Consider the following 13463-nt stretch of genomic DNA (forward strand, 5'->3'; position numbering starts at 1 on the left):
TCCCATTATCTTTTATAGTCGTCTCACAAACGTTTACCAGAAGACAAATTCTTCTGCCTTAGAATGCATCAGAAGCGAATAAAAGCCGTACCAATTAGTCCAACGCCACAACCATATAGTCCCTCGTACCTGAGTAGGAGCAAGCTTTAGATTTCTGGCTTACAAGTCATTCTTTGGGATAGAAGAGAAATTCCCAGATAATGGACATTTAAAGCCTACTAGTCCCTTAGCTGTTATGTTCAATGATCTAGAATTTCTTTACCAACGTCTCCTTAGCTGTAAGTACCCTCTCATCAAATTCCAAGTGAATGCGGAAAACTTTAGTGAGGAGGGTAGGTGGGGCTTGAAAGTGGTGGATGTCTCTAAAAATCCATCCGCTCTGTCCCCTTGGACCAAAACTACTTGCTTCATAAGTATCGACCTAATTTTAGGATGGAGAAGGGAATTTCCTTTAAAAATTATTATGCTCATGTCCCATCGTCCCTAGTTAATTGTTTCATTAATTTCAAGCCAATCGTCTTCTTAGCTGTAGGTACCCTCTCATCAAATCCCAAATGAACGCGGAAACTTTGGTGAGGAGGGTAGGGGAGGGGGCTTGAAAGTGGTGGATGTCTCTAAAAATCCATCCGCTCTTTCCCCTTGGACCAAAACTACTTGCTTCATAAGTTTCGACCTAATTTGAGGTTGGAGAAGGGAATTTTCTTTGAAAATCATTATGTTCATGTCCCATCATCCCTAGTTAATTGTCTCATTAATTTCAAGCCAATCAGTAAAAAAAAAAAAAAGAAAAGAAAAAAAAATGCCTACCTCTTTACCGGAAAGTCGGCAATGGGATATGGTCATGGAGCCAGGGCCCACTCTGTATTTCCAGTCATAAAAAAAAACTCGCGCAGTGAAGGCGGATGTGTCTTAGAGAGACCACGGACCTATTTTATCCCTGAAATCATACTGATTGGAAAATATTATTCGTTTTCGATTCAAACACGGTGCAACATACCTAACTTTCTGCTAGAAATCTGATGGGGAAGGGAGAAGGTTGGTGGAACATGGACCCAATTTTTGTCTCAAATCACAATGATCGAAGTTTTTTATTTTAACAGGGTTTAATATGCCTATCTTTCTGCTAAAAAGTTAGAGGTGGGAGGGGTCAAGGCCCCTTTGATCTTTTATTCTAAAAGTCTAGTGGGGGTGGGGGCGAAGAATGTTTTGACGGGGCATGTCCGAATCTCATCCTCTAATCACAGAGATTGAAAATCCTTCTATAATTCTGTTCAAAGAAGGTGCAGCATGCCTACCCTTGTGCTATTGGAGGTGATATATGCTATTGTGATATTTGCTCTTGTTTTGGAGGGAGCATCTAGGGGATATTGGAGGTACCAGGGACTTACTTTATGCCTCCAAATAGCATTGGAATAGAATGCTTGGCAGAACAAATACGGCTGAGAGGAAGCAGAAAGGACTTGAAAAGATTGACGATGAGATTTTTTGGGGTGGGGTTTGTATGAGAGGATAAGGGCCCATTTTGGTCCTTCAGTTATTAAGTTGAACATATTTGCAAGATTTGGATACAAAGTTAGAAATAGGTTAGGCATTAAGAGGGTGGGGTGTCTCTGGTCCACTCCGACTCTTCAATTATACAAATTGAAAATACTTGCAGGATTCTGCTTAAAAAAAACCTTCAAAAAAGAATTTTGCTTCAAAAATATGCATAGCTTCTGTCAAAAAGTAGGGAGGGGTGGAGGGGCCATAGACCAACTTTTGCCTCCAGGTTGTTTCTGAAACAAATCATGAGTTAGCTCGTTTCTGAGCAGAGTTGTTATTCTTTTTTTTTTGTTTTTGTGTATGCCATGTCAAAGAATTGTTAATCCCTCGAAAATTTGAAAATGGTTCATCTCGTGAACGAAGTCTTTACAAAAAATCTGACACAATAGACATTAAATAGCTCTTCAACGAGTTTTGGTAAGCGTTCAACAAAAAATTGTATTTTATTCATTAAAAAATTGATTTTTCTGCCATGGGACAATTTTCTAATATCACTACTAAGGAAGGAGTAAGGGAACTCCCCCCCCCAGTTTCTTTAGTAATGAGGTAACTATTAAAGTTAAAGAGGCACGTGTGATGCTATTCCTCTAACTCAGTCCCAGTAACGTAAAATGAAACCGCAAATTAAACAGAATCGCAAACAGACATGGCTTGTAAAAGAAGATGACAGTAGTTTTGGAGCCGCGGGAAAATGCTCCTTTTTTGGATCTACAAATTTTTCTATTTATCATTCTAGTAAAATATTTTGGCAAGGACCAGAAGTGTTGCACAGAACTTCAGATTTTAATTTAATTTCAATTTGAAACTGCGTGCTGTCTGTTTGCTTGCTTGAACGGCGCTCTCCACTGGAAAGCAAAAACACGGGTTGGAAAAACGAAAGCTTTGTGGAACAACTTCAAATAGTCCTCTCTGACATAGACAGTAAAACTCCATTTAAGCTAACACACTTTCTGTAGGGTCCAGCTCAAGGAGAAGGGAAAATAATTAATTTTTTCTTCAGGCATGAATTGTGCGCACCTTTTCCAATGAACATCGTATTCATGAATCCTGCCCGAGGACTACACTTTTTGTTAAAACCGCAGAGGTTAGATCCTTACAACTTTTTTGGGAAAAACTAAAATAGGTGACAAAAAAAAACAGGACAAAGCCGAAGTGCTTCTCCTATAACAGAGTCAATAGAAATTAACCTGATTTTGAGTTTCTATAGTTATGAAAGGTAACACTGCACTATTAGTAACATTGCTAGTTTTAATACAAAAGTTTGGAAGAATAGGGAGACAAGTGTGTGAAGTGAGAGCCATGGTCATGACTGGTCAAGTACGGCTCTGAAAATCTTTGAAAATTGATCTTCAAAAGCCGAGAATGATTTGTTAAACGTTTTACAAACTAATTGCTTAATGATAGTTTTAGGTACTCATTTAACCCGTTGTATATGAAAAAAAGCTTTACGAAAAATGCGCTTCGATCTCACTTTCAAGGGCTATAACGAAAAAAGTTTAAGACGGGTAGGCTACGTTTTACGGACCAAGCTTGACACATTACCAAAGTTAGTACTTTTTGGCCATCTGTCTGGGGTCAAATGAACGCCAGATCATTCCCCATCAGTTTCAGAGAGGGTGCTACTGTTTAAAAGTCGTAGTTTGAATTTCCTTAAAAATAAATATTGTGTCTACGATAATTTCTGTGTATGCAGCACACGTGACAACGGGACGCTACAAGACTACTATTAGATTTAGTGGTGCTCTGAAGGTACTCCCGCCGTCACGTCAGCTTCAAGATTGACCGAAAGCGTTGGTCTTTTGCTTCGGATAATTCTAGTCTTCCGTGTGCCAGTTAACGCTGTTTCTGAGAGCTCTTGGTGGTTCTGCTGCAGCTCCTCTGTTAAATGGCCCAGTTGGGCTGTATTGTCAGTAAAATTGCCGTCACACAGAGTGCCGCTGTGGTTCACCAGGTATCACTTCTAAAGTGGAAAGTTCAACGGATACAGTCTAAGAGGATAGCAAACAGTCCGGTGGGATAGAATGCTACTTAGGCAAATACAGAATTTACACTTCAGTTTAGCGAGTTTAATCTCCCTGCGCCAAACCATCCAGTAAGGTCCCTATTACGTGTCTAAACAAAGCAAAGCCTCTTTTGGGGCAATACAAAATGGCACAGACAATTTTCCCAGGGAAATCAAAATGCTGCAATATTACGTACCCACAGACAGTTCCTTTGGACTGAATCCGATGCCTTCATCGGATATATAATAGTCTCAAAAGACCTTATGTAAAATTCTCAAAATGAGTAACAATTCAGTGTTGGTATCATGACTCACGCCAATGTTTAGAAATATTTTTCTTGATTTGCGAAGTGCTCGTAGCTACACAGTTTTCTGTGAATATATGGAGAAAACAATTTAGCTTTCCTTCCGTTCATCAATATCAGAGGCGGTTGTAGGGGAGGAACCAATGGGGCATTTGCCCTGGGCGCATAAATTTTAGGTGTGCAAAATTTCAAACAAATTATCATTTTGGCATTTAATTAATAAAGTTGAGGGAGCAGCTAATAAATGAAATCAATGAAAATAATTAAAAATAAATCCTTAACTAATAAATTGAATGTAATTTCGTTAATTTGACTTGACTTGACTTTTATTTTCAAATAATAATACATCATACTTAACTGGCACTTACAACACTTTTTTTGAATAACATTATCAACAAACGTAGAAATGGTAAGAACGTATGACGTTTTATTAAGCCACTATTGTGACTTGAGCAGCGTCACACAATCTTTTATCATAAACCAAAACTCATTCACTCTTTCTACTCTTTTCATATCATTCAATACAAATTAATTCAATTTAACCTTTTTTTTAACTTTTTGTTTTACAACTTAATTACAATTTAACGTTTTTTTTAAATAAATAAATATATATATAAAAAAAAAAAAATTAATTCTCACCCAACAAAAACTTTTTTAATCTAATTTTAAACTGAAACTGGTTTTCTGACTCCCTAATGCTCTCTGGGAAAGCATTCCACAAATTAACTGCATAATTTCTAATTGCAAAACTAGATCGACTCGTACTCCTTACTTCTGAGACTAAGCTTCCACGAATCAATGACATTGACATCAATAATCAATGACAATTTTGTTAAAACTTTACCTGAAAATTTTGTGGGAGCCGGGGGGGGGTGAAAGATTTTTACCTGGCGCAAGAAAGGCCAGAACCGCCACAGATCAACGTATACCCAATCTATTAGATCGTTCTTAAGGTTCGTTTGAAATGTGAAAAAAGAAAATCGTTCTTTTTGTGTAAGTCATGTTTTTCTAATAAACTTCAGGAATGAGCTAGAAGAGATTTTGTGTGTAGTAACTTAACCTGACATAAATACGGACGAAGACCACATTGTCTTTCCATCACACAAAACTAGAGAAGATAACGAGGGTATTTGTGAAGACAGTGAATAGCGTAGTGAATATGAGCTAGGCGGATATTTTGACTATATATGAAACAGCCGTCATCAGTGAAATACAATATAAAACAAATAAAAGAAAAAAATATCAAATCATATCGATAAAATCTATGCAAGGTGAGGAAGCTAAGACTTTAAAATTTATTTTATGTTTTTTTTTTTTTTTCTTATCGATGAAATTTGTGGATTTTGTTTTCTTTTATTTTATGTTTGTATTTTGCAAAATATAAGCTCGAATCTCGCCTTGGTAAGAATATGAAACTAAATGAATTAAACTAAATGATTTATAGGCTATAATATTCCAATTATATAACTATAAGATTCTTTGGTAAAGAAGATTTTTTTTTTTTTCTTCCTTTTATGCATCTGAATGACGCCATTTCAGTAACGTTTCGTTTTCAGCTTCAAGCTCCACTGACAGTAATGCCCGATCTTTGCTGCCAAGACGCCATTGATATTATGAAAAAAGAAGGGTTTGATCAACTTCCTGTTGTTGAAAATGACGGGTAAGAAAATGGATTCTATCTCTTTTGGGCGAATAAACTGGAATACCGCAAACTTAATGCAATTAAACCTAGATGACGAAGTGCTTCAAAGGTCGTTAGCTTGTCCAAGGTCTGGCTGTAGGGGGCTTGCTCTCTCCCAGAACCTATCATCACACGTACTTGCCTGTGAGGGGTCCATGTTAGCAGTCAGGGCCGTATCAAGGGGGGTAGGGGGTTTGTACCCCACGAAAGTGGATGTAGGCCTACATTTAATTTGAAAAAATAAAAGTTACAAGGTGTATTTATGGAAACTATCTTGTACCGTGGGTGGGGGGATACCCTTTGCCAACCCTGTTATTGGGCCATTATTTGATTGGGACTTGGATGGAAAAACTAAGCTTAAAATGCCAAATGTTTGCTTAAGAATTAAAAAAAGTCAATGGAAATGTTTGCCGAAAAAACGATGTAGGTTACTTAGATCTTATTAAGTTTATTAAGCTTGATTGAGACTAAGACTTTGATTCAGACTTTAGAAGCAAGTTTATGTAATTTTCATGTCGTTTTTTTTTTTTTTTTTGCATGCAGTCCTGCATTCCAGGTTGCAGGAATTTCTAAGATGTCGTCTGCGGAGCCTCTTTGTTTCGTTCGTTGGCTACTTAACCTGAGATTGATATTTAATTTTTTTTATTTGTTTGTATTATAAATTACTAACTGGCTAATGGATATTTCTTGGATTTAGATGGTTACGTTCATATCTATCGTCGCCACTTACTTTATTTAACCTTGAATCTTTGTGAAGACATCATTAAAAACAACTGCCAAAACAGCATAAAAAAATGTAAAGGCAGAAACTGAAACTGGCCCATAAGCTACTTTGATTATTCTCATCTTCGAAAGGTTTAGAAAAAAATAATAACAAATAAATAAAACAATGTACTTTAGTCATGTAGTTTCGATGGTTGCCATATTTGAGAAACTACATCATGAGATGGTTCATATCCTTTTTTACGGGATTTTTAGATATCAAATTGACTTAGCTAGTTCTATGTAAATATTTTTTTCTTCCTCCTTTTATAGCATGTCCATCTCATTTTTGCTTAAAGTTCTAAGATTGGCTGTCATGTTTATAATAATTGTGAAAAGTTAAATAAAAGTTAACTTTGAAGAACCTGAAGAATAAGGGTCTGTACTAGGAAGTCACTGGATTATTATGTCTGCAAAGACATTGATTTTTGTTTATCTTATGTAGCAATGCTGTCTCTGGATAATATTTGTCCGTTTTTCATGCAAAATTTTTGCAACACTGATAATTGCTTGGCTATCGTGAATATCGATGTTTGATTAAGCAATTAATGTAATGTACTATTAAAAAACAGAAAGCATCTATATTTAATCCCTAACTCAGCCTGAAAGACCGTGAAAGTGCGATTTGAATAAGATAATGTGCAAATATTTTTTTCAGGAACATTTTGGGAATGGTAACTCTTGGCTCATTATTAAGCAAGCTTCTCAACCACAAAGCAGATCCTAAGACACCAGTGAAAGACATTCTTTACTCTCAGTTCAAACAAATTTCTCTGGAAACTCCTCTGGGCAAACTCTCTAGAATTTTGCACCGTGACCATTTTGCTCTGGTTGTTCATAAACAACGTTCCTGTAAGAACAGTGAGCGAAAGTTTGACATTATGTGTCTGCTTCGTTCGTTTTTTGTTTTGTTTCGTTTTTCTTTTTGCTTCTTTCAGCTCATTTGCTTGCTATAAAGTTATGAATTTTCTTTTTCAAGAGCCACTTAAAGTTAATGTCTGCACTATCCTTCAAAGAAGAATTACTTCAGACATCGATGAAAGATGCTATTGATAGGTTATATTCCTGGTTGAGGGTAAATAGATTAAAGATTAATCTGGGTAAGACTAATTTTGTTATTTTTTCCCGTTCACCAGATTTTTATCCATGGTTTCAGGATATTGCAACACAGTATGGAGCTTTAAAGCGGGTGTGTTCTTATAAGTACCTGGGGGTTTATATTGATGATGTTTTATCATTCAAGCACCATTTACATTATGTTTGTAAGACTGCGTCTCATAACCTGGGTATAATGAGAAAACTTAAGCATTTTTTTCCTCCTTTTGTTATGCACCTTCTTTATTATTCCCTTATCCATCCATATATATTGTATTGTAGTAGCGTTTGGCTTGGAACATTTCCTTCTATTTCTCGGCCAATACGAGTTCTACAAAACAACGCTGTTCGGCTGTTAGATGGCCTACAACCCCGGGACTCGGTACGAAACGTGTATGAGCGTGTAAAGATACTGCCAGCTTCTGGATTAAGGGAGTTGTATACACTTCTATTCATTTTTAGGATTCAGAGGGGTATACACCTCCCGTGTTTTGATAGCTTGGCTAACCTGAGTTCTTCTGTCCATGATTATGATACTAGGTCATCTGCAGAGATTAATATTCCACTAGTAGTTTCGGCCCGATCGATGTTTTCTTTGCTTCACAGGGGGATCAGAAGTTGGAACCATCTTGATCAAAATATAAAAAATATAGGTGATATTTCTTCGTTTAAGATAGTAATTAAAGGGATGCTTTTTAGTAAGTATGAATTCTAGGTTTTTTTTTTTTTTTTTTTTTTTTTTTTTTTTTTTAATAATGATATTGGTAAATTTTTATGGCTCCTGGGGGTGATGATTATGAATATGATTGCAAATTTAATGAAAATGTTAAGGTTTAAGGTTTGTGGTGCTGTTTGGGGACTGTGTTATAGATAGGTTATTATTTTTTTCGTTTTTTTTTTATTGTTGTTTTGTTATGTTAGTGTATTTTTGCCACCCCCTTGGACAAGTTTTTACTTCTTGGGGTGGCCACTAAACTTATGTTAAATTGATTGTTTGTTTAAAATAAATCTCTCTCTCTCTATCAGGTGACTGTTGTATGCACACTTAGCATAGTTGATTTTTTAAAGAAAATGACCCATGGTGAGCATCTGATGCAGTTTTCCATGCCTTATCTTATAGTTCTATCGTAAATTCTACCGTGTCTTGGGTTCTAGGCATTTACACCCCGGAAAATACACCATCGTTGAATGGAAATTATTCCCAAAAATTTACTCCCCAATGAAAATTCCCCCAGACAATCCCCTTTTCCGCGGAAAACTTTCCCGCAAAAAAATATCCCTATGTTTCCCAATAACAAATAGGCCTACTATCTGTAAGCACTGGAAAAATTACAAAACTCAAAATGACCCTTAAACTTCTACAATGGGGTTCTCTGATTGTCTTGTAGCTTGGGAGGGAGGGAGTTACGTCAAAGGGTGCATTCTAATGACAAAATATCCCGGCTCTCATTGAGCCATCAGGTAGAAATTAATATTTAATTCCCAGGGCCACCAAGGGGGGGTAAACGCCGGCCACCCGTATTTAGATGGCGAAATCCGTTTAAGCCACAAAAAAAGTAAAAACAAACCGGTGAACAATTTTTTTTTCTTTCTATCATATAGGGTGTGCACGTAGAAGCCGCGATAACAAGCATTCGCACATTAATATTTTGATTTGCATATGATGATAATGGGTTTTGGAACCCAATGAATTCAATGCTCCAATTGAGAAAGAGGAATTGCCAGGTATTTCTGACATAATAGATCAGGGTAGTTTTTTTTTTCGTACAATGTGGTTACATGCGAGTTAGTAGAGGAGCGCTCAAAATGTCGACTTCACAATTAGCTTGGTGTATAAAGAACAGTTCAAACAAACAAAAAAGAGAAATGATTCATAGAAAATAAAAACACAAGGATCGTAAAACAAAGTTATCATATGGTAAGGCTCGATTGGAGTGGGAGGGGCTGAAGAGTAATCTCAGTTTCGAAATATTAAGACAAAAAAAAGAAGAAAATCTAATATAATGAGAAGTAGTCTTAATGTCCATACAAAATCTAAGTTTCAGCGCAAGCTGCTTTAGACATGTTGAATTTGTTTTGTTGTTTCTTTTTTGTAAATAAATTCGAGTTACGTATTGTCCAACTATTTTTAAACGAAATAAAAGAAAAGAGTTGTTCTCAATTTTTGATGAAGTATTCGAACCGTATTAATTCTTGTCAGCTTGGAGAATTTATTTTAGGAACGATAGGGTTGGAAAATACGGAAACTGCTATAATTTACAGGTTACATATTATATATATATGCGTATAATATATATATATATATATATATATATATATATATATATATATATATATATATATATATATATATATATATATATATATATATATATATATATATATATATATATATATATATATATATATATATATATATATATATATATATATATATATATATATAATACATATATATATAAGCATATATATATATATATATATATATATATATATATATATATATATATATATATATATATATATATATATATATATTTAAATTTACCATTTCTTCGAAATGAATATGAATCAAAATGATTTCCCTTGGACACATGTTAAGTTTGTTCAAGTTGCCATCAATCCATGGCTAATAGGCGAAAAAGCCAAGACAGGTAATCTGAGTGAGAGGCACAGCTGGCATAAGCCTTTTTTGGGAATGTATAAAAATGTTGTCATTTTCACTTGTTGATAGATAGTCTTTCATACATCTCTAAGATGATTCTTTTGATTTTTCAAAATTTTGAAATGTTTCGGGTAGTACCACATTTTCGTCAGTGTTGCCACGTTAAACTGTGAAAATTAATAAGCAAAACTGACTACTTAGGTTTGACAATGTTTTTCGTCAGTAAAAATTTCAAACATCAATAATCTGTTTATTTGCAAAGACAATTACATCTTTAAAGCAAAGCTGATAGTTATGTAAGTTTTTACGTAAGTAATTTAAAAAATTAGGTTTCGTTTTTACTGTCTTTTATAATTTAACTCTTTTTATAAAACTTTCTTTTTTTGAAGTATTTATTGTTTATAAAGCCGGAAGCGGAACGCATGAGTGGGCTTTTGATTTGCGCTTTTGTTTTCATCGCTTGTTCTTGATTACGCCACTTTATTTATTGTAGCCTAGCTGTATACGTTCTTCATGCAAATCTATAGGCCAATTTTCATAAGTAAAACTACTAAGATCTTAGGCTATTATTTCTTTCAATAGTTGAGGAAATAGACGATGATATTGTCATTATTCTTCTCTGTCAGAGAAGAAAGAAGTTTGATGATACCAAAAAAAAGCTCCAGAACTCTTGAATTAGTTATATGAGCTGAAGAGCTTAAAATCCATTTTCGTCATAGAAAAGAAGATGTTGGCAGCTTGATTAGCGACAAACGGAACTACTGTTTAGAACTAAAGAGAGGTAGACGGAGAAAAAAAGCTTAAAGAACTGTTTTGAAGCTATATATTATTTTCGTTTCTGTTTTATCTTTGACTTGAAGATTTATTTACTATCTCACTTGACGACTGCCTGCTTGCATCTTTGTTCTTTATTGTGTTTTCCTAATATATGGAGAACTTTTCGCTCTTTTATCTATTATTCTCTTTCAATTGCAGATGGAGGAGCCAATATACAGATGGAAGAAAAGACAGTTGTTGTTGGTATTGTAACGCAGATTGATTTGCTCAATTATATCACCACGCATGGGCAAGCTTGAAAAAAATTAACGCCATTTCGGCCTAGGATTCAGAAATTGCCATGACAGATAATGGGGGCTCTTTTAGTGGTTTTTTCATGATTTTCCAAACGTTTGAAGTCTTTTGTAGCGGGTTTAAGTTAGGTGATGGAGCCTGATTCAAGTGCAGTGCCAGTATTGCTGATATCATAGTTACCACCTCGTTTCGGCGCCGGTGGCGTCTTTGACCAGTGAAAACAAGCTCTCTTAGTACTTGTGTTTTTATTGAGTAAACTTGTTTTTAGCTTATATTTCTTTTTTTTCGTTAACAATCAAATCTTACAGGTAATTGATATTTTTAGCATAGCATGGTGTTAAGTTAAGTTTATTAATAAAAATATAACCTAACAAAATGCATACATATATATATATATATATATATATATATATATATATATATATATATATATAATCATGAAAAAACAAAGTCATTCAACTAAATGTTCTAGCCTGCTCATGATCTTGCAAAGGCAGGTTGTCCTAGGGGTGTCCCAGGAATAGAAAAAATTTTTTTAATACTAGTTCTAAGCACAAATTAAAAAATACCAGAAATACTTATAATCCAAAAAATTATATTATATATATTAATTGTCATATATATATATATATATATATATATATATATATATATATATATATATATATATATATATATATATATATATATATATATATATATATATATATATATATATATATATATATATATATATATTATGTGTGTGTGTGAATAAATATAAATACATAATTCCTTGTTGAGTTGCTACTGGAGTCACCATAACGACCAAAAAAGAAAAGAAAACACTATCCAAATTATCTACTATACTCCTTCGCACATCTCAAACAACAAAAGAAGAAGAAAAAAATGACAAATGATAGCTTAGAACTCGTAAATAGAATACATTTTTTCCTTGAGTTTGTTTCTATATTTTTCAAACCATTTTATATCATTAATTATCATATCATTACTAGTCCATAAATTTATAATAAAATACGAGTATAAATAAAAATGACAAATAATAACTTAGAGCTCATAGTTAGAATACACTTTTTCCTTAACTTTATTTCTAAATTCTTCAAACCTTTTTATGTCATTAATTGTCCTATCATTACTATTCCATAATTTTATTCCCCGATAAATAAAGGAAAACTTAGACCTTGTAGTGATGGCAATTGGAGCAGACAGTGCCTTGCTTGTTCGAGTATTATAAATGTGGCAATCAGACATAATCTGAAACTTGCCTGAGAAGCATAAAGGTAAATTATATTGTTATACTCAAACGTAGATAACTGGTGATAAAAATCCCGTAAGTCTTCAATAGTCCGCTGATAAAAAATTTTGTCTTCAATAGTCCAATCTTAAAGAATCACTAAAGGAAGCCCGAGACGGTTAATCATTTTGATTAAAAGCTTTTGTCAATCGATTGACGTGTGCATCAATTAACCTTTAATCAACCCTTCACTCTTGACCAAAGCTATTTTCTGATTTTGTGTGGAATGTCATCTGTTGAGGCTCTAAACTTCTTTTTCTACTCGATCACCTTGTACTTGCGGTTGCAATTTATAATAGTCTCTGCTTTTAGCTTTTCATAACTAAGGGTGATCCCGGTATAACTATTAATAAACAGATTAACTCGGGTTCCGCAGTTTTGCTTACTTTTCATGTGAGTTCAATTGTTGTTGGCGCGTGACTGAGGCAATACTTGAACAAATCTAATCTAGACGGTCAATCACCCTCGTCAAGCGCTTGAGTCATTCAAACTTTCTATTAATCACCGTCAACGCTTGACTCAAGCGTCCAACAGATTTCTAGACGGTCAATCATGCTTGAATCAATCGATTGACGGGAGCTTTTGATCAAAATGATTGATCTTCTCGGGCCTGCTTAAGATTTATTGCAGAGCAAACGGATCGCAGAGTAAACTTTTCATTTAAAGCTTGAAAAACAGAGAGTGACAGGGAATCGATCACTATATATATTAAATATCGATCTTTATATACTATTAAATAAAAAAAAACAAGTTTTTTAAACTGAAAGCAAGGAGCGACATTAAAACTTAAAACACACAGAAATTATCCCGTATATGAAAGGGGCTGTCCACTCCTCGACGCCTCGCTCTTTACGCTAAAGTTTGACTTTCTCACAACTCCATTTTTTTAAACAAAAAAAAAACTTTAGCGTAAAGAGTGAGGTGTTGAGGAGTGGACAGTCCCTTTCATATACGGGATAATTTCTGTTCGTTTTAAGTTTTAATGTCGCTCCTTACTTTCAGTTTAAAAAACTTGTTTTTTTTTTTAATTTAATTTTTGAACGTTT

General features: G+C 34.2%; 1 protein-coding gene across 2 annotated transcripts in view; it reads left to right on the top strand.

Moving 5' to 3' along the window:
• The window catches only part of LOC148950244 (cystathionine beta-synthase-like protein), a 54361-nt gene extending 42966 nt beyond the window's left edge, over positions 1 to 11395 (top strand). Inside the window, exons 8-10 of one of the 2 annotated variants that reach the window (XM_089092259.1) lie at positions 5406 to 5509; positions 6951 to 7153; positions 11028 to 11395. In XM_089092259.1, coding sequence (XP_088948385.1) covers positions 5406 to 5509; positions 6951 to 7153; positions 11028 to 11128 — 408 coding nt within the window. In that variant the 3' untranslated portion in view covers positions 11129 to 11395. The remainder of the gene's footprint in view (positions 1 to 5405; positions 5510 to 6950; positions 7154 to 11027) is intronic. The other variant, XM_089092260.1, reaches the window with a different exon arrangement.
• The last annotated feature ends 2068 nt before the right edge of the window (positions 11396 to 13463 follow it).

This window comes from Artemia sp. Qi Xiang Cuo, chromosome 7 (genome assembly GCF_049724085.1).
Source record: "Artemia sp. Qi Xiang Cuo chromosome 7, ASM4972408v1, whole genome shotgun sequence".
In the NCBI taxonomy this organism is placed as follows: domain Eukaryota; kingdom Metazoa; phylum Arthropoda; class Branchiopoda; order Anostraca; family Artemiidae; genus Artemia; species Artemia sp. Qi Xiang Cuo.